Consider the following 25,279-nt stretch of genomic DNA (forward strand, 5'->3'; position numbering starts at 1 on the left):
CTTTCTGTGCCTCAGTTCACTCATCTGTAATATGGGAATTATAATAGTTCTGCCTCACAGGATTGTTGTGAGAGTACAATTAACATATATAGGCAGTACTTAAGAGTGCCTGGCACATAATATATCAGGGTTTTTTTTATTATCAGTACCATGCTGGACTTATTCTGCATTTATCATATTTTGCAATTGTTTGTCTAATTCTCCAACTAGACCTTAGTTAGCTTAAGGCAACAAAGAAGAAAGCAGAGAAGACTGGTTTTCATCACCACTGTATTGTCAACACAAACCAGTGACCCACTGAGGCATGAGTATATACTGGATAAACTCATCTAGAATTCTCACTTATGTGGAATACCTTACTTCTGATGATGATATATAAATGAAATAATTATTTTAATTACTAGGATATCATATTAACTCATATCTTAAAAAGGAAGTAACCATTTCTTTTTTAGAAAAGAAAATCCTATATTTGCTTTCTTAACCCTTAATAAAGTTGAGGTTAAAAATTAGAGGAAACAAACAAACAAAAAAAATTAGAGGAAACAAACAAACAAAACAGAGGAAAAGATATATCAACATACCTGGCTCAGAGCTACAATGCATTTAGTATATTAAAGCAGCTGACATGACGACTTTTTGCGGGCCTTCCCAGGCACTGGAGTTTTTCTGTTAATTTGCCGCACTAGGTCATAAAAGATCTGCAAACATATTAAATTTTTAAAAAAATTTACAAGGAAAAAAAGCCCCCAAAGAACTAAAAGTGAAAGAGTAAAATGAAAAAACTGAACTTTCCATGAACTTTTCCCCAGAAAGCAAATATTCTGTTCAGTTAAGGAATGAGAGTAAAGCCAGGTGTTCTTATAATCGCCAAGTTCTTTTCTGTTTATTTTTTGGGAGGGCTAAAAATCATTCTCCTTAAAATAAATACTGAGTTGAAGGAGCTGCAGGGATCTTAGTTCAGACAGAACATTTACCACCATCCAAAGAGAACAATTATGTACTCTTCTTCAACTCTATGTATCCTTACTCTACAACATTATTTTAAGTCCCTTCAAGGCAACAGCCGTTCATGCCTTGTTGAATTTGTCTTTGCCTTTTACATAACGTCCTTCATATACCTGAAGACTTAATCTGTCTTCCCCGTCCCTATCATTTTCTGTCCATTCTTCCTTCATTTTATGGTAAATTCCACTGTACCAGTATTTAATAGAGAGGCTCAAAGAGCATTATTGCTTATTAACATGCACTTACTTAACACAAGACTTCTGCCTATATGATCAACAAAGCACCCTGAGTACAAATTAACCTGGGGTTGTGTTAATACAGACTCATTATTTTCCATTAATTTTGAATGCTAAATTCCAAGTCATGAGTTCTATTTCACCATACCTCATTAACATTTATTTTTGATTTTGCAGAGGATTCTAAGAATGCACAGTTGTTCCATTGTCTTGCTAAATTTTGACCTTGTTCCTTTCCTACAACTCTTTCATCTTCCAAGTCACACTTATTACCAACCAGAATCATTGGAACCTAAAAAGGGTAAAAACAAGTAAGTAAACAAATATGCAATATAAATTCAAATCAAAATTCAAATTAAAATGTTTCTCCTAAGGATTACTTTTTATATTATGCCAGAGAAAAATGCTAAGTTAATAATGTGTAATAAAATTTACAGTTAAATATGAAAGCCTTGACAATGTTAATTTAAGAACTTTTCACATCAAATTTTTTTAGAAAACAAGCTATGATCTACTTAAAAGAGGATGAAAAACCCTTAAAATTATAACACAATGGACTTTTATTTTATTTCGGCCACACCGCATAGCATGCGGGATCTTAGTTCCCCAACCAGGGATTGAACCCGTGCCCCCTGCAGTGGAAGCTCAGAGTCTTAACCGATGGACCGCCAGGGAAGTCCCTCAGAGTGGACTTTTAACTAATTATAGTAAGCAAAACACAAAACCTTTTTTTTTTTTTTTTTTTTGCGGTACGGACGCAGAGCACTCTGCGGCATGTGGGATCTTCCCGGACCGGGGAATGAACCCGTGTCCCCTGCACTGGCAGGCGGACTCTCAACCACTGCGCCACCAGGGAAGCCCCACAAAACCTTTTTAAAAGGAAGTGCAAAAGGGTATACCATGAAAAGCCAATATATTCCAAAATTTTAAAATGTTTCTCCAAGGGACATAAATCAATTTAGAATTTTCTGGTTTTCTAACATGTATTTATCAAATACTCATTCCCTATTTCATGACACAAAAAGGAGAAATCTGGAAAGCCTCCAAAGCAGAACTTTTAGCTTCTCATACAGTGTATATTAAAAAGCCAAAAAGTAAAATCATCTTAATTTACTAAAAATCTAGACCATATTAATCACATGTTTGGATACATGTGATGTTTGTAATTTTAGAAGGACACTACAGGGAAAAATAATACTTATGCTGCAAAACTCCTATTAATCATTTAGAGATTGTCCTTCTAAAGAAGTTTTGGAAAAAATCCAAACTAGAAAATCAAGAATTTTGGCTTTTTAAGGAACTGATATATAGTATCATATTAATAAATACCTGTTTAATGCAACTGATAGAAAACCATAGTAGTTACCAGAGACACTGGTAAACAGCTTTACCGAGGTTGCTGTAAGTATGTCAGGGTCCCCCAAAGTTCTCCTGCTTTAGAAGTCCAGGAATTGGCAGCATTTCCCATAGGTGCCCTCAAGCTCTCGAAATATTTGCTATAATTAAACTATACATAGTACAGTGGTTCTTAAAAGTGAAGTGCCCAGACCAGTAGCATCAACACCATTTGGAAATCTATTAGAAATGCAAATTCTTAAGCCCTATCCCAGACCTACTGAATCAGAAACTCTGAGAGTGGGGCCTGGCAATCTAACCAGCTTTGCAGGTGATTCTGATGCAAGATCAATTCGATGCAAGATGAATTTATATATAATATATATAGTGTGATGAGGAATTAAAATAATCCATTTGAAGTTTCCTAAAGGGATTAAACTCCATTATGGTGTACTCTGAAGGGGCATGTAAATTTACATTAGAATCGAATGTATTTGTTGCCTTTCTTTAAAAATTATTATCATTATGCTCCTTCTGTCATAGTTGCTTGAGATCTGTTCATATGTTGTTTTGATTCTTGTTAAAAAGGCTCTTAAATCTGCCAGAAATGTGGCCAGAACATCATATGCTCTATTAGTAATATTTACCACCAACACCTCTCCTTCTCCACCAAATGCATGATTTAAAAACAGGAAGGGTATAAAATTTATTTTACACAGGGGAGAGGAGGGTATTTCTCACTTTTTATGTTATATATAGTGTTAAAGATATGTTTTTCCCCTTCAAGGAAAAAGCTTTTGAAAAACAAATAAAGCCCCCAAAATACATTAACTTTAAACTGGATTTAAATTCAAACTTTTAAGTTGGATATCACTATAATAAGGGTTTGGAACAAAATATATTTATTTATTATGAAGCCAGCTTACATCATCAGTGTCCTTAACTCGAAGAATCTGTTCTCTCAGATCTTGTAAATCATTAAATGTGGACTGTGCTGTGATGGAATAAACTAATGCAAAGCCTTGTCCGTTTTTCATGTACAAATCCCTCATTGCTGTAAATTGTTCCTATAGTAGAAAGAATCATTAAAAAACAATAATGTTAAAAAAAATGTTTTGACAGATAATCTGACAATTTTCAAAGTCTATAATTAGAGCTCAAAGAAGAATGCAGTAGTGTTACGTAACATCTCTTAAAATTACAGTCTGTAGCTACTTGAAAAAATCAGTATTTCAAGAAATAAGCGTTTTACTTAAAAATAATACACCAGAGCAGATTTACGTGCAGTAAATATACTCAAGTGGAACAGAAATGTCCTGTCTCCAAATGCTACTTAAAGGCAGATTTTTTTTAAAGGCAGATTTTTAATATATCATAATATGTAAGGCACCCAAATCAAATCACCAAGTTACCCACAGCTAGCTCACAATGCTCTAGTTAGTTCTATGGGGGCCACCAGCACGTTACCTGTATCTTGCCATTTTCCCACACTTTTCCTCCTTCACTAGACTGTGAGCCTTTGAGTGTAAGAATACAATACATGGCACATATCAGGTATTCAAACATTAGTTGAATGAATACCACATATCCAGAATAAATTTTCCCTTCACCTTCAGATACCAACAAATCTAGTTGGTCTGGAAATATATTTAAGGAGGAAAGATAACATTCAAAATACTTCATACAGCCACTGAGGAATAAATGTATACTCTAATATTATTTGCCACATTATTTAATAAATGGTAATATAGTTTAACTTGTTTTAAAAGTATTAGCGGGATCATGAAAACTTTCATACAAAATTTCTACTTATTTCTTCAGTAAATGATCCACTGCAATGGCAAAGCACACACACAAGAAAAGGAGAATTCAAGAGGATAAGGAAAACAGCTTTAAGAGTTAATGCAAGCAGTACTTTTAAATAAGCTTAACTAATGTTTGTCTACAGAATACTAGCATCTAAAGGTCAATACTGCACAAGCTGTGCATATACTTTGGTACTCTGTTTTACATACCGTTCCTGCAGTATCCAAGATTTCAAGCATACACTGTTGTGCATCTACTTCAACTTGCTTGGGGAAAAATTAAAATAGATATTCATTTTTTAAAATGTATACAAGACTACTTTAATATACCCAACAGCTAATATGATATTTAAAACAGAGATACAGATTATAGCAACTTCACAACTAATTTCAAGCAATACTCACTTTAACAAAACAGGAGAAAAAAATAGCTAGAAAACAGGTCTACTGACCCCCAAACTGCATTAGGTGCAAAAACCATGTGTTCTGAATTTAACACAAGGATAGTTATTGATACAAGATACACAAGATCCAACCTCAATATGAATCACTCAGCACTTAAATCTGGAGAGGAAATGATTTCAAAATAGCTCAAAAAAAGTTTTTCAAAACCAGTAATAGTTCCAATAATACCAGAAGTAACTGTCTATCTCAATTCTCCCATACTTTAGAAATACCTTCATTTCTCTAGATAACCACATCCCTTTCACCATATTGGAACAACAAAATTTCCGGGAGCAAGGAAGCAGAGGAGAGCTATCAAATAAATTCTGTATTTCTGCTACCCTTTTTACCTAACATTTCCTAGGGAACAAAGTTACATACATGGAAAGAAGAGTAATATTGCCTCCCTGCTGGGGTGCAGAAAGGGGTTTCCAGTTTGTTCTGGTAGACTGTGGACACAGAGGGAGGAACGGAAACACAATGTCTGCACAGCAGCAGGGGCCAGGTTGGCCACTATGTCAAGGTGGAGGATAACTCTCTCCCTGCTAAATAAAAAATCTCGTGCATTTATAGTTTTATTGTCACATGTTATACAAGTGAACATATGGACAGAAGTAAACCTTTCTACTATTACGAGCAGTGGAACTTTCTCAAGGAGTTGTAAGCAGGAAGGTTAGGGAGACTTTTGTACTTACATCTTTATATTAAAAAGAAGGGAGGGAGCCTGAGAGTATTCAGTCTTTGTGGGGCAGGAAGGGGAGAGAAACATGGAGCTACCACTTGAAATGCATGGCCCAGCTCTAAAGTTAGTGTGTCAAATTACAATTTTGGGGTCAGTATAAACTTAAAATTCTTTGAGAGAGAGAGATAAGACAGAAAACAAGAATGACTGTTTAAGATTCTCAAGCTGGTAAACACACAATGCCAGGAAATAATCAGGTGTGATCTTTCCCCACTAATTTTATAAATTAACTCTGCTTCTTCGTCCTACTCTGTAAACAACATTTAATAATTATTAAGCTAAAAACTAGAATTTATATTTATAAAGTCAAAAGCAAAAGGCCTTCTAAAGTTAACATACCTTTCTATAAGAATCTTCTATCGTAGGATCATATTTTTCAACAAAAATTCCTTGAACAAATTGTACAGTCTGAAAAAAATTAACATACCATTATACTCCCCCCAAAAGAACACATTCAATTCTGCACATTTTAAAGTACTGACTTCATATAGCTAGTTATACCACTGATTAAAAAAACATAACCGCAACTACATTTGAACATATGCATTTGGTGGGAAAATTACTTTAGAAAGCTTTTTTAAAAAAAATTAATAATCACCAAGCTCCTTATTGGGTAAGTCTAAATTTAGAGATCATATATTGAAAAATCGTTAAATGGCTACTGTTTCAGTCCTAAGGGCTTAAATTTGAATTTTAGTTAGAAAGTGGCTAATTATCTTGTGTACACACGTATGTGCACACTCACAACACCTCCCCATTACTTTGGATCTATTTACAAATGAAAAAGCAGTTCATGCCCCATTGTACACACTTCTCAGTTTGATCCAAGCATGTCAAATTCTGTGCTAGGTGTTTAAGTGGCAAAGTAAGATGGTCAATCTATCTTATTGTGGGGCTTTGCCAAACTCTGAACTGTGCATCAAGTTATTTCCCCTAAGTTTCTCCCCTTCCCCACCCACCACTGTCAAGTTGTGTCTTCTTTCTTGCTTTACTATTTCTTGATACAGAAAACACGGTGGGACAGTCAAAGGTAATCTTTGAAAAAGTTTTTAAAATAAGGTGTATTTAATTTTTGTAACATAAAATTTGTATTGTAAGCCAACTCACAATGGGATGGACCAAAATTTATTCCTGTCTGGCTCTGAAATGCAGACACCCATTTATATGCACTGAAAGTCAGTCAGTTAAAGAATGGACTCACTTTGGCATAATATTTCTTTGTGTTAAATCTCTTTATGTGTTCTTTCCCTTCTGTGCTTAGTCCAAACTGTATTCTGGTCTGGAACCCGTGTTCCAGAGAGAATATGATCTACCCAGATACAACTAAAAGCTGACTAAATTACAAGAAAAATATTATATTGCTTCTAAAATCATTAGGAGATTTCACCTTAACAAATAAATAAAGACAAATAAGCAAAACCTAAAACTCAACAGGAAAAGAACATGTCTTGGAGTAAATAGCTTGGATACAGTGAGAATGTCTTACCAGAGCAGATTTTCCAACTCCTCCGGAGCCAAGAACGACTAGCTTATACTCACGCATGGTGCAAACTTGTAAAATCTAGTACCTTATTAAAGAAAGAAAGAAAAAAAGAATTCTTAAGTACTATCTTTGTATTCATGTCCTTCTTATACAAACAAGACATTCAAGCATTTATTTAAAATGACTACTATACCATATTAATATGGAGCATTTCATAAACCGACTTACTAAAGGATGCTACTGGTAGTGCCCTTTAGAAAACATCAGAGGAGGAAAGAAACTGCAGAATTATAGACATGACTTTTAGCCCTATCCTAAATTCAATTACAATAAAATATTTACTCCATCAAGAAAAAAAGGGAGGAAGGCTGAAAAATAGCATTAAGGGGCATTCTGTTAGCTATAAGATGGCAGTGATAGACATGTTATCTCCCTTTTCTGAACCATCTGCAACCCTGAGTCACAAGCAGTTGAGTGCCTACTAAGTACAAGGATATACCCAATGAACAACAAAAAAATTCCTGCCCTCAACTGAGCTAACATTCTGGTAAAGATGAACACGATAGGGGAGGGGTCTGCAGACAAATCCAACTCACTATCTGTTTTTGTACATAAAGTTTTATTGAAATACAGCCACACCTATTCATTTGTGTATTGTCAATGGCTGCTATCAGCTAATGGCTGCTAAGAGCTAAGTCATTACAACAGAGGCCATCTGGTTCACAAAGCCTAAAATATTTACTATGTGGCATTTATAGAAAAACTTGCTGGCCTCTGAGATACATTAATGGCAAGTGAGTTAGCAGAGAAAGCAGACCAAATATCTATTCCTGAAGTGGGTGTGGGGTGTGGGGTCGGGGGACAGGTGGGGTGGCACAAGGAAACTGAAATGGTCAGGAATCAGAAGATCTCAAGAACATGAAAGCCCAGACTAAAAAAGTCTACTGAGGGTTCAGTATGCTGAAATGGTGGAAATCAAAACAAAATAAAACCAAAAAGAAACAATCCATACCAAGGCTCATCATTAGAAAATTTCAGTACACTAAGGAGAAAGAAAGGTCGATCCCGAAAGTTTCAGGGTGGGGAACAACATGAGAGTACAAAGCTCCCACATTCCTAGAGAAAAATAATTGGCCAGTGGCCATGGTGCAAAAGTAGCCACCAGAACAGGTTTTAAACCTTCTTAATCAAGAAATGACAGTTCTTTAGTCATAGTAACACAATACCAGGACTGGTTTATACACATTTAACCAACCAATAACCATTTTGCTTCACTGAATATGCTTCTGCAAACCAGCCTATTGTTGATAGCCCCTTATTTCTGAAAGTCAGTCAGTTAAGAATGGACTCACTTTGGCATAATATTTCTTTGTGTTAAATCTCTTTATATGTTCTCTCCTTCCAGTCCATACTCTTAGAAGATAGCATTTGTTTTATCTATCTCTATATGCCATCTCTTTATTTCTCCTCAGGACGCCATGTCTAATTCCAAGGACTTCTTTTCAAAAATTTCTCCTTCATTTCCACCTTTAAATACATGGATTATTTCCTGTGTTTTCTCCATTCCTTAATGGGGGGGTGGTGGGGGAGTCGGGGAACCAAATATAAAAACCACCAAAGAAGTCGGCTGCTAACTTTCCCACTTACTAGTTCCTACATTTCTAAACTTACTGAACCCATTATTTCCAGACTTTTCTCCAGTTCTGGAACACTGTCTCCATAACTTCTGTGAACTGCCAGATATGGTTCTTACCAGATATGATTTTAGGAAAAAGGATATGAAATAAAAGTTGAATCAATTTTCAGCTTTAAGAATATTCCACATGGTAGTCTGCATTTAATTTGGGACAAATAAATCTTTCTTTGTAAACATGTAACTCAAGTCAGGTTTATTTCTTTTAATGTAAAAAATCATTTAAAAATAGGATTACTGGGCTTCCCTGGTGGCGCAGTGGTTGAGAGTCCACCTGCCGATGCAGGGGACACGGATTCGTGCCCTGGTCCAGGAAGATCCCACATGCCGCAGAGCGGCTGGGCCCGTGAGCCATGGACGCTGAGCCTGCGCTCCACAACGGGAGAGGCCACAACAGTGAGAGAGAGGCCCGTGTACCGCAAAAAAAAAAAAAGAAAAAAATAGGATTACTTAGGTGATAATTCTATTCAGTTCCATGCACACATTAGCCAACCACATGGACCTACATTAATATTTGAGAAATATTTAAAAATAAACTTAGGATTCTCATGAAAGATGCCTTCAAATAAATTTTTGTTTCTGAACCCATCTAGAGGGAATATGGTAACTTTGGGGACAAGAATTTCCTAAACATCCCAAAGAGCAAACCAACTAACTTTAACACAAATAAAATTAGACTCATCTCCCTGCATCTTTTATCCTTTAGGTAGCTGGGCTGTGTCACTTTTTGATGCCTTCTTTGTCACTGATTATCATTAACTTAAAAAAAAATAAAAGAAAAAAGACTCACTTCAGTGAACACGCAGCAAAATGCCAACCAATCAGCAACTGCCTCACTTGAGTGACACTGCTTTTACTTGCTGACATTAACTCACTCCTGCCTTTGAAAGTCTGTGAATCTTTGGACTCTGAAATTCCCTAAAAACCCTAGAAGACTAGCAATCTGCTCTGCTCAGGGGAGGCAGTATCAGACCAGGACAGCTTTTCCTTAAGTAATCAATAATTTCAGCTTTGTGTTTTTTGTTTAGATATTGAATGGTGTCTCTCATTCTTTGACAGTCAACCTAAGACCCTCATTTGGCATCATTCCAAATGACGCCCTTAGACAAACAAGTGTACTGAATGGGCTGCTTGTGTCCAACTTGTTTGTTCTTTGATTTTCCTATCAGATGAGTCAATCTCAACAATGACGGGTGCTCCAATCAGTGCCTTGAGCTCACATTGCTAACTCTGTTACCCTATGATTTGTACCAAGTAGGTTTCTGTATAAGGCAATTAGGCCTTTTGGCTTTGGCTTTGAGTGTCCTATTTGATAAATATTTTTGCCATTAGTTTATAATTCTTCAGCTACTTGCTTTGCTTTTGTTCATCTACTTGCTCAAAATTTTGTCTCACATGTTTTGTTTTGTCCTGTACTGTCTTGTTTCCATTCACTGAATAAGGGAGTGCTCCGTGTGGAATGGATGGACGCATACGCCTGAGAGCCTCCAATGCAATTCAAACTGGCCCCAAGCACTAAAGGTTAAAGATGAGTAACATCAGTGACCAATTCAGGCAAAGTTGAGTGATGGGCCAAACTTCACCTCGGGTCACTTAAACTTTCATGACAGCATTACAAGGTCAATAACCATGGGGTTTATTATGTGGCACCTTCCTAACTTCTTGATCAAGGAACCTGAGAATGTTTGTAAGGATACATTTGTTAAAAAAAATTTTAAAACTCTTCCAGCCATCTTTCTGTGCTGATATAATGGTGCACACCGAAGTCCTAGCTGATGCTCTCAAGAGCATCAATAATGCTGAAAGGAGAGGCAAGTGCCAGGTTCTTATTAGGCCATGCTCCCAAGTCATCATCCAGTTTCTGTGATAATGAAGCACGGTTACATTAGCGAACTTGAAATCAATGATCACAGGGCTGGAAAAACTGTTGTGAACCTCACAGGCAGGTCAAACAAGTGTGAAGTGATCAGTCCCTAGATTTGATGTGCAACTCAAAGATCTAGAAAAATGGCAGAAAAACCTGCTCCTGTCCTATCAGTTTGGTTTCACTGAGCTGACTTCAGATGGCATCACGGACCATGAAGAAGCAAGATAAAAACACAGGAGAGAAAATCCTGGGATTCTTTTTCTAGGGATGCAATACAAACATGCAAATAAAATGCCTCAATGGGGACTTCCCTGGTGGCCCAGTGGTTAAGAATCCGCCTTCCAGTGCAGGGGATGCGGGTTCGATCCCTGGCTGGGGTACTAAGATCCCACATGCCCCCGGGAAACTAAGCCCGCATGCTCTGGAGCCCACCCTCTGGAGCCCATGCGCCACAACTAGAGAGAAGCCTGCGCACGGCAACAAAGATCCCACGTGCCTCAACTAAGACCTGACACAGCCAAATAAATTAAAAAAAAAAAAAAAGGGCTTCCCTGGTAGCACAGTGGTTGAGAGTCCGCCTGCCAAGGGGACACGGGTTCGTGCCCCGGTCCGGGAAGATCCCACATGCCGTGGAGAGGCTAGGCCGGTGAGCCATGGCCGCTGAGCCTGCGCTCTGCAACGGGAGAGGCCACAACAGTGAGAGGCTGTGTACCGCAAAAAAAAAAAGGGCCCCAATGGAAAAAAAAATTTAAAGCACTCTTATTATCTAGGAATAATTTACATCCAGTAAAACAAGCAGATCTTAAGCATACAGTTAAATGAGTTTGGGCGTATGCCAATACCCTCACAACCACAAACACAGCCCTCATTCAGATTTAAAACACTTCCAGGGACTTCCCTGGTGGTCCAGTGGTTAAGAATCTGCCTCCCAATGCAGGGGATGCGGGTTCCATCCCCGGTCGGGGAACTAAGATCCCACATGCCATGGGGCAGCTGAGCCTGCGCGCCGCAACTACTGAGACCGCGCGCCACAACTAGACAGAAGCCTGCATGCCGTAACGAAAGATCCCATGTGCCGCAACTAAGACCCGACACAGAAAAATAAATAAATAAATATTTGAAAATTTATATTAAAAAAAGATTTAAAACACTTCCATTACCCAGACAGTTCCCAATGTGCCTCTTCCCACTTAATTACCACAACACCGTTTTCTTGACTCTAGTGATCTCTTTCTTATTTGCCAAGGCCATATCTTTTCTAGGAAAAACTTCTGTGTCTTTTATAAACTTCCAATATAATCTTGACTCTTGCACTTACATTGGTAAATTACAAAAATGGTGACTGACAACTGCAACATAACAACAGGACTTACGGCCAACTTTTAAAATGTCAAAATAAATACTTTAAGAGGAATTATAAATATAGAAAAATTATGAGACAAAAATAACATTCAATAATTAACTTCTTTAACTGGTACTGTGAAGCCTCAATATAAAATGACTAAGATTGTCTCTCTTTACTCCCCTGCTCAAACCTTTGGAAACCTACCATCCCTGAATCATTGTCTCTTTATAGTATCCACAATACCCTTCTATTCCATCTGCTCCTTACCCATATCTCTGAAATGAACTACCTTTCTTGGCGGTTTCTCAGAAAAGGAAAAATTATACTAAACAACAGCCTCTTTAAATTGCTAGAGTGGAAGTCAGAGCTATAGAAACTGAATTTAAAGACTGGTCTAGAATTTAGTTGGGAGTTATGCGTAAAGATTTTTCTAAATCTCAGGTAGACTGACAGAAATTTGTTGCAGAATCCCAACTTACTTACTAATTAATTTCATCATAGAGGAAAAAGGTTAAAAGCAGCAGGATAGTGAAGACCAGATTCAAACAGCCCAGCCTGTTAAAAAAAAAAAAAATTGGCCTTGAGAGAACAAGAAACTATTTAGGAAGTACACTATTTCAGGGGTAGATTGGTCAACACTTAATACTGTAAACAAAATGAACACTACTTGATAGGAAACAAAATAAAAATTGACTTCAGGAAATTTTAAAGGGAGACATGTCCCTTCTTTCTGTAAATGGGCTCAGACCTGAATAGGAAACTGAAAATGGAAAATTAGAAAATCTACAATAGTTGAGCATTTTCAGAGATCCTCACAAAGTAAACAAGCTAGAAAGAAAAATTAAACCAAAAGGTCTTTGTTTTCTAAGAAATGGGGGCCTATGGGTGAGGAAACTTGTATATACTGACTATAAAAAGTAAACATTTATGGGAACTGCATTTCTTAATGCGATGCCTGGGGTCCTACTTCCCAGTTGCTTCATTTACCCATAAATGAGTATTACTTGTTGCTAGAATGAGTCAGGTTCATCCATATTATTGCTTCTATCAGTAATTTGTTCCTTCCTATCTCTTTATTATTGATAAAAAGCAGATCCATTGTATGGATATAGATAACATTTTCTTTATCCATTCACCGGCTCATGGACCTTTGGTTTGTTTCCAGCTTGTGGATATTATAAATAATGCTTATCAATTTGTTTTAATTTTAGTAACTCAACCAAGAATTTTTACTGCAGATCTCTAAGATCACAGGAAATTGAAAACATTTCAAATTTTGAAGTAGGAAATATGAAAGTCATCAATAGACTTTCAAATTTAAAAACATAGTGACAAAACACATCTAACTTACCAATAAGCAGCTTTCTAACAAGGAACACTGATAAGTAACAACCACAAATGAACAGTCATTCTCTTTCATTAATTTTTTTCGCCAATATTTCCTAATATGGACAAACAACCAAAATATTTTTATTTAAATCCTAATAAATACCAATGCTACAGATATTATTTTCCTTAAAAAAAAAAGTCTAGCAGTATGAAAGCCAAGATTTGAACTAATACCTGTTTTTCAAATCTCTGCCTTCTACTACACCAGCTTTGAAAAATTGCTTACATATTCTAAGCCTGGGATAAAAAGTGGATTTCATTATGAATGCCAACTCTGATTGGCAATGACCATTACTTCTGTTTTTAAAATTTCATGCACAACTTTAAGATGGGTAGAGTTATATCAGAATTTCAAAGGGATTTGTGATAACTGCTGTTTGAGACATTGAGAAAAATTGTTCTCTTTCACTGAACTCCAAAAGAGGGACAATTTTGACAGCATAGCATAGTGGTTCACAGCACCTAAGTTTTAAATCCTCGTTCTGTATAACCTTGGGCAAGTCATGAAACCTTTCGGAGCTTCCCTTTCCTTACAGGGAAAATGGAGACAGTAATGCCTACATAGTAAGGTTGTGAGATGGATACACAAGAGCATAAACTCCACAAAAACAACAATTTTTGTCTGTTTTATAATACCCCCGAACCTCAAACAGTGACTGACATATAGTATGTGCTCAACTAATTAAAGAATGAAATGTAGTGATTTCTCTCAAGAGTACTTACACATAGTAATAATCAATAAAAGATAGCTTTTTTTTCCCTTCTTTTTTTTTTCCCCTCTAGCGGTACGCGGGCCTCTCACTGCTGTGGCCTCTCCCGTTGTGGAGCGCAGGCTCAGTGGCCATGGCTCACGGGCCCAGCCGCTCCGCGGCATGCGGGATCTTCCCGGACCGGGGCACGAACTCGTGTCCCCTGCATCTGCAGGCGGACTCTCAACCACTGCGCCACCAGGGAAGCCCCAAAGATAGCTTTTAAAATAATTATAACAGCAACGGTCTGGGCTACTACTGCTCAATACAGTGTAGCAGAACTGATGTTCCCTCAGCTGAGAATCACTGCTCTACCCTTTTACCTACTAGCTTAATAAAACATTAAGAATGCAGGAGGAGGGCTGCTATCCAGCTTTTGTCTAATTTAGAAAGTTTCTTCTAGTTAGGCAAAGAGATACAATGCATAGCCTAAAACTGATTTCCAATCATATGTGGGTTTCTATCCTTAATTTAGTCCTCCTGTCACTACAACCAGTTTGGAACATGTTAAAATCAACTGAACTATATTATAATTCTTTAGCTATACTTACTATTTAAGTATCAGCTAACAGGCACTTTATTTATTTATTTTTAACATCTTTATTGGAGTATAATTGCTTTACAATGGTGTGTTAGTTTCTGCTTTATAACAAAGTGAATCAGTTATACATATACATATGTTCCCATATCTCTCCCCTCTTGCGCTCCCTCCCTATCCCACCCCTCTAGGTGGTCACAAAGCACAGAGCTGATCTCCCTGTGCTATGCGGCTGCTTCCCACTAGCTATCTATTTTACGTTTGGTAGTGTATATATGTCCATGCCACTCTCTCACTTAGTCACAGCTTACCCTTCCCCCTCCCCACATCCTCAAGTCTATTCCCTAGTAGGTCTGTGTCTTTATTCCCATCTTACCCCTAGGTTCTTCATGATCTTTTTTTTCCCCTTAGATTCCATATATATGTGTTAGCATATGGTATTTGTTTTTCTCTTTCTGACTTACTTCACTCCGTATGACAGACTCTAGGTCCAGCCACCTCACTACAAATAACTCAATTTTGTTTCTTTTTATGGCTGAGTAATATTCCATTGTATATATGTGCCACATCTTCTTTATCCATTCATCCAATGATGGACACTTAGGTTGCTTCCATCTCCTGGCTATTGTAAATAGAGCTGCAATGAACATTTTGGTACATGACTCTTTTTGAATTATGGTTTTCTAAGAGGCACTTTTACAATACATTTTTCTTTTTTATTTTGCGGTATGCGGGCCTCTCACTGTTGTGGCCTCTCCTGCTGCGCAGCACAGGCTCCGGACGCGCAGGCTCAGTGGCCATGGCTCACGGGCCTAGCCGCTCCGCGGCATGTGGGATCTTCCCGGACCGGGGCACGAACCCATGTCTCCTGCATGGGCAGGCGGACTCTCAACCACTGCGCCACCAGGGAAGCCCTAGAATACATTTTAACATCTCTGAAACTGGAATGTACCTTATAGCAAACTCCCGTGTCAATACAAAAAGCAAAAAGCTAATTATATATCAGTATTTTGAATCATTTTAAAATGTGGTTTAGGGAGAAAGACTGGGAAATAACTCTCCTGTAAGTCTTTAAAAAACATTACTATGCAAAAATCCTTTACTATTGGTGTTTTCTCTGACCCTTAATATTAATTACACGAGTCAATAAACCTTATTGCACTTCAAGTTATGTAGACTGTAATTCTGACGACCTGGGAAGAATTTCAGTATTACTACTTTAGGAGTAGTGAGAAAATCTTGAGCTTGTAATGTAAAATGAATTTTAATTCTCTTGAACTTTATTTATGTATATATATGGTGGTGGATTGTCTTTCTTCTTTTGCTTATGTTTTTTCTGACAGTTTTATTACTAATAAACAGTAAATTTTTAAAATACACAAGTGAAAATTAAAACTGGAAGGTGAAAGAGGAGTTGTGGAGTTGTCTTGTAATTATCCCATTTTAATTGTAACTTAAAAATATTGGTGGGTTTCCCTGGTGGTGCAGTGGTTGAGGGTCCGCCTGCCGATGCAGGGGACACAGGTTCGTGCCCCGGTCCGGGAGGATCCCACATGCCACGGAGCGGCTGGGCCCGTGAGCCATGGCCGCTGAGCCTGCGCGTCCAGAGCCTGTGCTCCACAACGGGAGAGGCCACAGCAGTGAGAGGCCCGTGTACCGCAAAAAAAATAAAAATAAAAAATTGGTAACCATTGGCAGTTAAGAAAAGGGGGGGGGATTGGATGAAGGCAGTCAAAAGGTATAAACTTCCAGTTATAAGTGCATACTAGGGATGTAATGTATAACATGATAAATATAATTAACACTGCTTATATTATACGAAAGTTGCTAACAGAGTAATAAATCTTAGGAGTTCTCATTACAAGGAAAATATTATTTTCTATTTCTTTAATTTTGTATCTATACGAGATGATGGATGTTCACTAACTTATTGTGGTAATCATTTCATGATGTATCTAAGTCAATTCATTATGCTGCACACCTTAAGCTTATACAGCGCTTGTATGTCAACTTTATCTCAATAAAACCAGGGGAAAAAAAGTGGCCATTAGAAAATCAAAAATGCCATGTTTAGCCTGTCACTCAACTCACAATGAATTATAATTATAAAATACTGATGTTGGCAAAAAAAGTATTTTTCAGATAAATAACATGCTGATTGTGATGTATGTTTAAAGAAAACAGACAAGCTTAAAAGAAGAACCAATTAAAATTCTTTCAATTCTATTTTTAAACCTTAATAACTAGTATGCCTCTTCTCAAAAAGGGCTAAGAGTTAACTATTAAACATTACAAAATTAAACTTATTATTTTAAGTGCTTTATAGAAAAAGAAATACTCTATACAATGTAAGTATTGACATTTTAAACACTTTCCTCTCTTATATCGAAGCTGTATTTGTCTTTTTTATTAATTATGCTAAAAAATCTAGAAAGAAAAGATAAATAGGGTAGCAAAGTATTTAAGTTCTAAGTACTTGGATTGTATTCTGAGAAGCCTGTTGATCTGTTGTGTCTTCTTGTACATAAGTAGGAAATAAGGATTAAGACACACACAAAAAGATACAAAGTATCTTAGAAATTATTAGAAGTATACTGGAAATTACTGACAGATGGTAACTAGACATCATGGTGATCATAACTTTCATAATGTGTATAAACGTTGAATCACTTGAAACTAATAAAACATTGTGAGTTATACTTCAGTAAAAATAACAGAGTTCTGACTATTATGTATTATTGCAGTGGACTGCCATTTAAAGAGATGGGAAGAACAATTAAAACTATTTTATAATCAACAGAAAAACTGACACTGAAAGAGACTTTAACAACCTTCAAGTTAAGGGCAACACTATCAAAAAGTGTTAGATGAAGATGTCAGAAATGGCGGATATCTCAGCTAAACATTTTGCCAAGAATTATGGTGCTATTGGTCAACTGTAAAACATTCTAGTTTGATTTCCATTGTAGGTGATGGGATTTGATTTTGTTGGTTTACATACGCTCTCTTTTATGGCATTTCTTGTACGTAATGGCATTTATCCAAAAAATCTGAATGGAGTTTGGAAGTTATGTGTAATGAATTATAAATTAACAATAACCTGTTTATATGTTAATCTGAAATTCCAGAATTATTTGAATCAAGCTTTAATCTATGACTTCATCAATTATATTTACTCATTAGTTACTGAGAGAATCTCAGATCCCCATTTTTTGGGGGGGTGGCTAAACAGGCAAGAACATAGAATACGTGCAAAATGAATTTATCAATAGTGCCATTTCTCATTTATACTTCTTCATCAGCGAGAAAGTGCATATAAACAAGTAGACATTTATCCAGTTATAAATATGAAGCATGGTTCACACAGCTTCTCCAACAACCTAGCATTCCAGATGAAGAAAATCAATTAAATTTGTAAAGAACTATCAAAACACGGAAAATTCCACTATGGTTACAACTCCTGGAAGTATTTTCTACACCAATTTTTCAAATGTATAAATATTTCTGCTACTTATCTTTGAATAAAAAAATTTGGGGGGTAATTTTCAGTATTATATGTCATTTGCCTTTAAAGATTCCTAATTTTAGTTACTTATATAGATCCCCTAAAATTTGTAGGACTACAACCAACTCCTGGATCAATCGAAGTAAATCATACGTCAGAGACTTATCTTTGCTTTCACTGGTTCTTTTTATCAGTTTAAGCAAGTGTTTAATTCTAGTCTCAGAGAAAATCATAGCAAAGACATGTAATGACAAGAAACTAAAACCCCTAGGGTTCCTTCTCAAGTCAAGTTTCAGTGTCTGTTTTGTAATTGCTTGAAATGAAAGTTGAGGAAAGAAGACCCAATCATATTCTACATAAAGTTCAGTAAATTTATCTAAGATAATATTTCATCAATCAGAAATGATTGGCATTTTTACAAAAATACAAAACAATAATGGATGCTATAACGATTCTGAGCAGAGAATTCTGAAGACATTTATGAGTCAAAGAAAATAAAAATCAGTAAAGTTTTAGTCTAAATGTATTCACTATATAAAAGTACATATCAAAAGGCAAACAACTGATTCAATTATCTACCATTCTGTATTGCGTATTTTTCATTAACAAGACCTAGGGCACACCCAAGTTCAGATATTACTGTCCCCAATTAAGAACTATAAGAGTAAATCTAAATATCATCGGGGGAATTTTAAAAAGCATTACAAAATGATAAACAGATGTACTAAAAAAACCTCTTGGCTATTTACTTTATGTTGACATCTACTGAAGACCTACTGTGAACCAAGAATTGTGCTAGAACCTGAGGATTAAAAAAGAAAACCTAAGACATGACACCTTCTAATCAAGATTACTGTATTATAGCATTCAATATTCAACATTCATATGTGAGTGCCTTCTGTATGTTAGGCTCTGTTCCAGGCAAAGGGAATAAAGCAGTGAATAAAAGACACTGCCCCAATAATTTACTGCCCCGGGGGGGTGGGGAACAAATAAAATCAATATAAAATATGTTAATCTGACAAGCACTATGGAGAAAAACGTATAAAACAAGTTAAGGGAGATAGTGTAGGAATGGAGAGATTATAGCTCAGTACCCAGTCATTTCAACAAATTGATATTAAATCCTATTTTTAACAAAACACTCTACCATTAGGCTTTGTTCTGTTCAGTATTTTTAAATCAGTATTTTTGGTGGGGTAATGTTCCAACTAATTTGTGGCTGAAGTTAAATTTGGATTTGGGAGAGTCATAGAGATTTGTCTGGGATCCACGAGAGAGCTCATGGCTTCTATGCCCCTTCTTCCTTTGCTAATAGGGGTATAAATGGGATTTCTGGAGGAATCTAAGCATTAGCTGGTCTTATGAGGTACCGTTATTCAACATGTACAAAATGCCCCTCGGTGATTTCCTTTGCCAGCTCTGGACAGGAGGATATTCATGATTCCCCCCATTGTGTAGAAAGAATAACACATAGATCAGGATAGAATAGAATGCTCCTGACTCACAAATACTCAGGATGCAGTCCTTAGGAGGGTAGTGTCCAGGAAACATCTTTGAAGTATTCCTCGCACTATCTCAGCCCACAGTGATCGTTCCTCTTTCTGACAGGCTGCACCAAATACTTTAGGACTTAATTATACACTATCTTGTCTTCTAAGAGGAGAAAAAAAGCTGTAGAAAGCAACATTATCTTGTGATTTAAGAGGCTTGGCTCTATTTTAGAAGTTAAATAATTTGAGATAAATAACTTTATTCTCAATTTCCAGGTTCCTTTGTCTGTAAAATGAGGAAATAAGGGAAAGTGAAGTATTGAGCAGAGATGCCTTACTCAGCCAGGTAGGCATGTAAATGCCTCAAGCAGCAAGGTGTTAATATTAGGGAATGGTGTGGACTGCAGCCAAATAGAGTGAATGCTTATACAGCTAAAATCTTTCAAATTCTAAAAACTGTGAATATTGTGAAAACCAACAAATCTATTTGAGTTATGGAGATTTGGACACCAGTTTTTTACTTCTGGACTGGATGAACTCTAAGGTCCCTTTCAATTCCAAAATGAATTTTTACATCAAGTTTTGAAGAATTATACACAGATATAATTTTTGAAGTATCCTAATGTTATATTCCCTCTTCTTAACTAATATAAAAAACGATACACAGTTGACCCTTGAACAACATGGGTTTGAACCATGTGGGATCCACTTATACATGAATTTTAAAAAATAAATACGTACTACACAATTGGAGGTTGGTTGACTCCTTGGATGCTCAGGGCTGACTGTAAAGTTATACTTGAATTTTCGACCGCACGTGTATTGGTCCACCTAACCCTCGTGTTGTTCAAGGGTCAATTGTAAAATTCTATGTTTGTAATAAAATTTAATGGTAATGTAAATATTATTTTCCTAACTTCATAATGGAGGTTTAATATTATATAGACATTTTAGAATTATCATCCTTCAAATATAATATAGATAAAACTAAATAAAAGACTGGAAACAATAAGGGCAATCTCCCTATTCATAGGCTGTCCTATGGGAAAATCTGTCAACAACTACTGGGCATTCAACCAAGGCAAGATGCAAACGCCTTCTACATTTTCTTCTTCCTTCTGGCATGCTAGCCCAAGATGCTTTGTGCAGTTAAGGCTTCTTTCAAAGTAATTTAAGATTAGGGCATGGGCATGAGATTCTCCCTCAGGAAATATACTTCTCTTCAACTATCACCCCAAATGAAGAGATTGGTTGTATAGGGGATTATACATATTGATTATGGGGATTAAGATTGGGAAGTAAAATATAAAAAGAAGTAAAAAGTGGTTGTAAAGGAGAAGTCTATATACAAAATATGCAAAAAATGTGGAGTGGGGACCAAATGTCATCAGGCTGACCCATAAAACACTGAATAATAGATTCTAATTAAAGACTGCTTTAATTCTATCCAGGATAAAATATAATACACCATCAAACCAAAGGAATTAAGGAAACTTTGGTTATATTAATCCAGTAACAAAATTTGTATCCACAAGGTTACCTTGAAAATGCTTGAAATCAAGATTATCTTGAAAAGCAAATACACTGATTCTTTTTTTTTAAATGATGGACCTATGTTTCAATAACACAACGCAATCCTATATTTTAAGCAAAACAAATAATCAAGTGATATTTTTAGAGACATTCCTTAACCAAGTGTGGCTAATTCATTATGAATAAATAAAGAAGCCATTTGGCTAAGTCTGAGGACCAAACTTAGTTTTTCCTTATACCATAAAAGTAAAAATTATACTACCTTTGCAGTCCAGGGTGCTAAAACATGGATTCTAGAAATAAGAAGACCTAGAACTGGCCACCTATGCAATTTACAAGTGACCTGTCACTTATTTCTAGGCTTGTGTTTTTATGTGTAAAATATGGACAATGATAATACCAATTTCACACAGTTGATGGGCAGATTAAATAAGAATATATATTATCTATAAAAGCCTTAAGTGTTAGTCATTACCATCATCAATTAGATGCAGAGTGGCCATTATCTATTTATTTTGGTGTTCCCTATTTGGTCTAGAAATGTTTGTTGAATAAAAGAATGACTATCTAAAGACTAATAATTCATTTCCAGCAAAGGCAAGACTACTTAGATTTTTAAAAGACCACTAACAAGTTACTTTTTTAGGTAAATTGCCATTTAAGTTCATCAGTTACTGACAGATGTCATGAATTCCAATGGAATTCTTGACATTAAAAAAAAAAAATGAGGGGGACTTCCCTGGTGGCACAGTGGTTAAGAATCCGCCTGCTAATGCAGGGGACACGGGTTCGAGCCCTGGTCCAGGAAGATTCCCACATGCCGCGGAGCAACTAAGCCCGTGCACCACCACTGCTGAGCCTGAGCTCCAGAGCCTGTGAGCCACAACTACTGAGCCCACGAGCCACCACTACCAAAGCCCGCGCGCCTAGAGCTGGTGCTCCACAACAAGAGAAGCCACCGCAATGAGAAGCCTGCGCTCTGCAACAAAGAGTAGCCCCCGCTAGCCACAACTAGAGGAAGCCTGAGTGCAGCAACGAAGCCCAACGCAGCCAAAAATAATAAAATAAATAAATAAATAAAAATAATAAAAAAGAGAAGACTTAAAAAAGAAAAAAATGAGGGGACTTCCCTGGAGCTCCAGTGGTTAAGACTCCACACTTCCACTGCAGGGGGCATGGGTTTGATCCCTGGTTGGGGAACAAAGATCCCACATGCCGTGCAGCGTGGCCAAAAAAATAAATAAAGAAAAAAAGAAAGGAAAAGAGGGGAGGGGAGGGGAGGAGAAGAAAGAACGTATGAGATGCTTTGGGCATATATCTTAAAAAAAAATTTTTTTTAATATTAGTTTCTTGTATTTGCCCTGTAGGAATTGTAATTTCAGTAGAAAAGAAAATGATCTGGGCTTCCCTGGTGGTGCAGTGGTTGGGAGTCCGCCTGCCAGTGCGGGGGGACATGGGTTTGAGCCCTGGTCTGGGAGGATCCCACATGCGGCAGAGCAGCTGATCCCGTGCGCCACAACTACTGAGCCTGCGCTCTGGAGCCTGTGTGCCACGGCTGCTGAAGCCCGGTGCCTAGAGCGCATGCTCCGCAACAGGAGAGGTCACGGCGATGAGAAGCCTGCGCACCGCAATGAAAGAGTGGCCCCCGCTCACCGCAGCTAGTGAGGGCCCGCACGCAGCAACGAAGACCCAAAGCAGCCAGGAATTTTAAAAAAAAGCTCTACAGCACGAATAATATTAATACCAACAACTTTTGGGTTCCAGAGACACCTACTCTCAACCCCGTTATCTGACTTATTTATTATTATTTTTAATCTGACTTATTCTTTAAATCAGTCTCATTAATAAATATAAAAAATAGGTTATAATAAGAAACAATACTTAGAAAGTGATCAGCGACATTTCATAGTTCCTTTCCATTAAAATTCCCCAAATAGCTAGAGTCAAATTAAAATTCTCCCAAAACATTGGTAACTCTAGCAATTTTCCTATCCTCAAGTTGTTCAGCTACGACCTCCCTTTCATCCCCCCCGCCCCAGTTTGAAACTCTGTGATCTTAAATGATAAATAAAGGGCTAAGTAAAAACACGTAACTACTGGTTCCTGAAGTCAAGTGACACTACTCCCACTGAACACTTTCTGGGGAGATGATACTTGATTTCTCCTTCCCGCCTCCAACTCCCGAAGTAGTATTTTAGCAGCCAAACAGGATTACTGTGCTCTCTTCTCACTCCTAAATAAAATTAACTAATTCAAATGTTAAAAGAAACTGGACTAATCTTTTGGACACAATGACAGTGTTCAAAACTTCTGAGCAGATTAAAAAATTATTTTTTGGAGGAAAAATTAAGAGGTCCAAACATTACCTCACACCCTCTTTTAAAAATGTTTCCAATCTTACTAACTTAAATTCTGCCAAGAAAGGTCTTCTCTGTGAACCAGATTTCTAAATCTCGTCAAGCATAGAATTTGTAGACTGTGAAACTGTTTTACAGCATTTTCTCTATTCTGACCATATTTATAACACCTCACGGAGGAATAAAATTCTTCCTTTGCCCTTTTCATGGACTAATGTTGCCAGTAAATGAAGCTTATTTTAACATATACTATGACATGCAATTTAAAGTCATGTTTCCAGTTTTATTATTGGACTTTTCCCTGTAGTTACCTTTCAAAGTTCAGTACTTGATCACATCTCTGAGAGAATATATTAACTACAGTATAAAAATTTATCAGTAATCTGACAACTGCAGAAAAACCATATGAAGAAATCTTAATAGATTTCTCAGTCAACAATACATGAGCAAGGTAGTTAAGTGACAAAAAAACGGAGATCCCAAAAATGTTTCAAAATCAGGCAAGAAGAAATAATGGGGGCTCAAGATCACCATATTAGTTTCTATCAGATCCCTCCAAACAGGTTGGATTCGGAGGGGTCTGACAGATTCCTCTCCCCTGCTCCCCAGCTCCTTGGACATGTCCTAAAAATTAACCGGTCAGTTTTTTCCCTCTTGTCAGATCTAGCTGTAAATTCTATAGGCATACATAATAACTCAAAATCTGCTGTGTCTTCCGAACTGAATTTAGGTAACCCAAGTATGGACATTAACTTTGTTATTTGCTATATATCTTAGAATCTGATACACATACACACATACTCACTCACTCACACGGAGGCCTTAGTTAACTGTATTTTAAATTGAAAAAACAAACAAACAAATGGTAAAATAGGAAAATATAACAACAGTTAAGAGCACAGGGCTTCCCTGGTGGCGCAGTGGTTAAGAGTCCGCCTGCCAACGCAGGGGACACGGGTCTGAGCCCTGGTCTGGTAAGATCCCACATGCCGTGGAGCAACTAAGCCCGTGTGCCATAACTACTGAGCCCACATGCCACAACTACTGAAGCCCGTGTGCCTAGAGCCCATGCTCCACAAGGAGAAGCCACCACAGTGAGAAGCCTGCGCAGTGCAACGAAGAGTAGCCCCCGCTCGCTGCAACTAGAGAAAGCCAGCACGCAGCAACAAAGACCCAACACAGACAAAAAAAAAAAAAAAAAAAAGAGCAGAGACTTTAGATCTGATTACCTGGCTCAGAATGCCGGTTCTAACACATATTAGCTAAGTGACCTTGGTCATGATATTTTAACCTCTCTGTGCCTCATTTCCTCATCTGAAAATGGGAAAAAACAGTACTTCTTAAAATTAAAAAAATTTCAAATAAAATAAATTATTCCATGCAAAATGCTTAACACAATGAGTAACACATAATAAGCAGTCAGTAAAAGGTACCTGAAATTTTTTTTTAATCCTATCTAACTGTCTACAGTGCTTAAAACTTGAAGCACCTAAAAGACTTCAAAAGCGTACTATGGTATACTACAGAAAATTGTATACCCTGAGGAGTTGTCATTTGTCTCTCTTCTCCACGCCATTACCAAGTCTGATCCATTCTACCCTGATGTCTCTGAAATCAATTCCATTCTCTCCACTCCATTACCTCATAAGAACTCTCATTTCTCATGTGGAAAAAAAGGGGGATACAGGATGCAAATATGAAGGGAAAACGTTAATTTATTACACACTTGAATGTCCATGAACAGATTAGAAATGTTA

At 37.0% G+C, this 25,279-nt stretch overlaps 1 protein-coding gene and 1 pseudogene across 4 annotated transcripts in view; one reads left to right on the forward strand and one right to left on the reverse strand.

Moving 5' to 3' along the window:
* Positions 1-25,279, reverse strand: part of RAP1B (RAP1B, member of RAS oncogene family) — a 47,953-nt gene that overhangs the window by 2,995 nt on the left and 19,679 nt on the right. For all 3 annotated transcript variants that reach the window (XM_081250120.1, XM_081250118.1, XM_081250119.1), the window contains 6 exons: positions 7,057-7,138; positions 5,910-5,978; positions 4,595-4,651; positions 3,506-3,646; positions 1,393-1,536; positions 585-701 (listed from right to left, as the gene is read on the reverse strand). In XM_081250120.1, the coding sequence (XP_081106246.1) occupies positions 615-701; positions 1,393-1,536; positions 3,506-3,646; positions 4,595-4,651; positions 5,910-5,978; positions 7,057-7,113 (555 nt within the window). In that variant the 5' untranslated portion in view covers positions 7,114-7,138 and the 3' untranslated portion in view covers positions 585-614. The remainder of the gene's footprint in view (positions 1-584; positions 702-1,392; positions 1,537-3,505; positions 3,647-4,594; positions 4,652-5,909; positions 5,979-7,056; positions 7,139-25,279) is intronic.
* On the forward strand, positions 9,026-12,502 carry LOC308625651 (small ribosomal subunit protein uS8-like; annotated as a pseudogene). The gene has a single exon. The product of its transcript is annotated as a small ribosomal subunit protein uS8-like (transcript).

This window comes from Mesoplodon bidens (assembly GCF_964165515.1).
Source record: "Mesoplodon bidens genome assembly, chromosome: 11".
Taxonomy (NCBI): Eukaryota; Metazoa; Chordata; class Mammalia; order Artiodactyla; family Ziphiidae; genus Mesoplodon; species Mesoplodon bidens.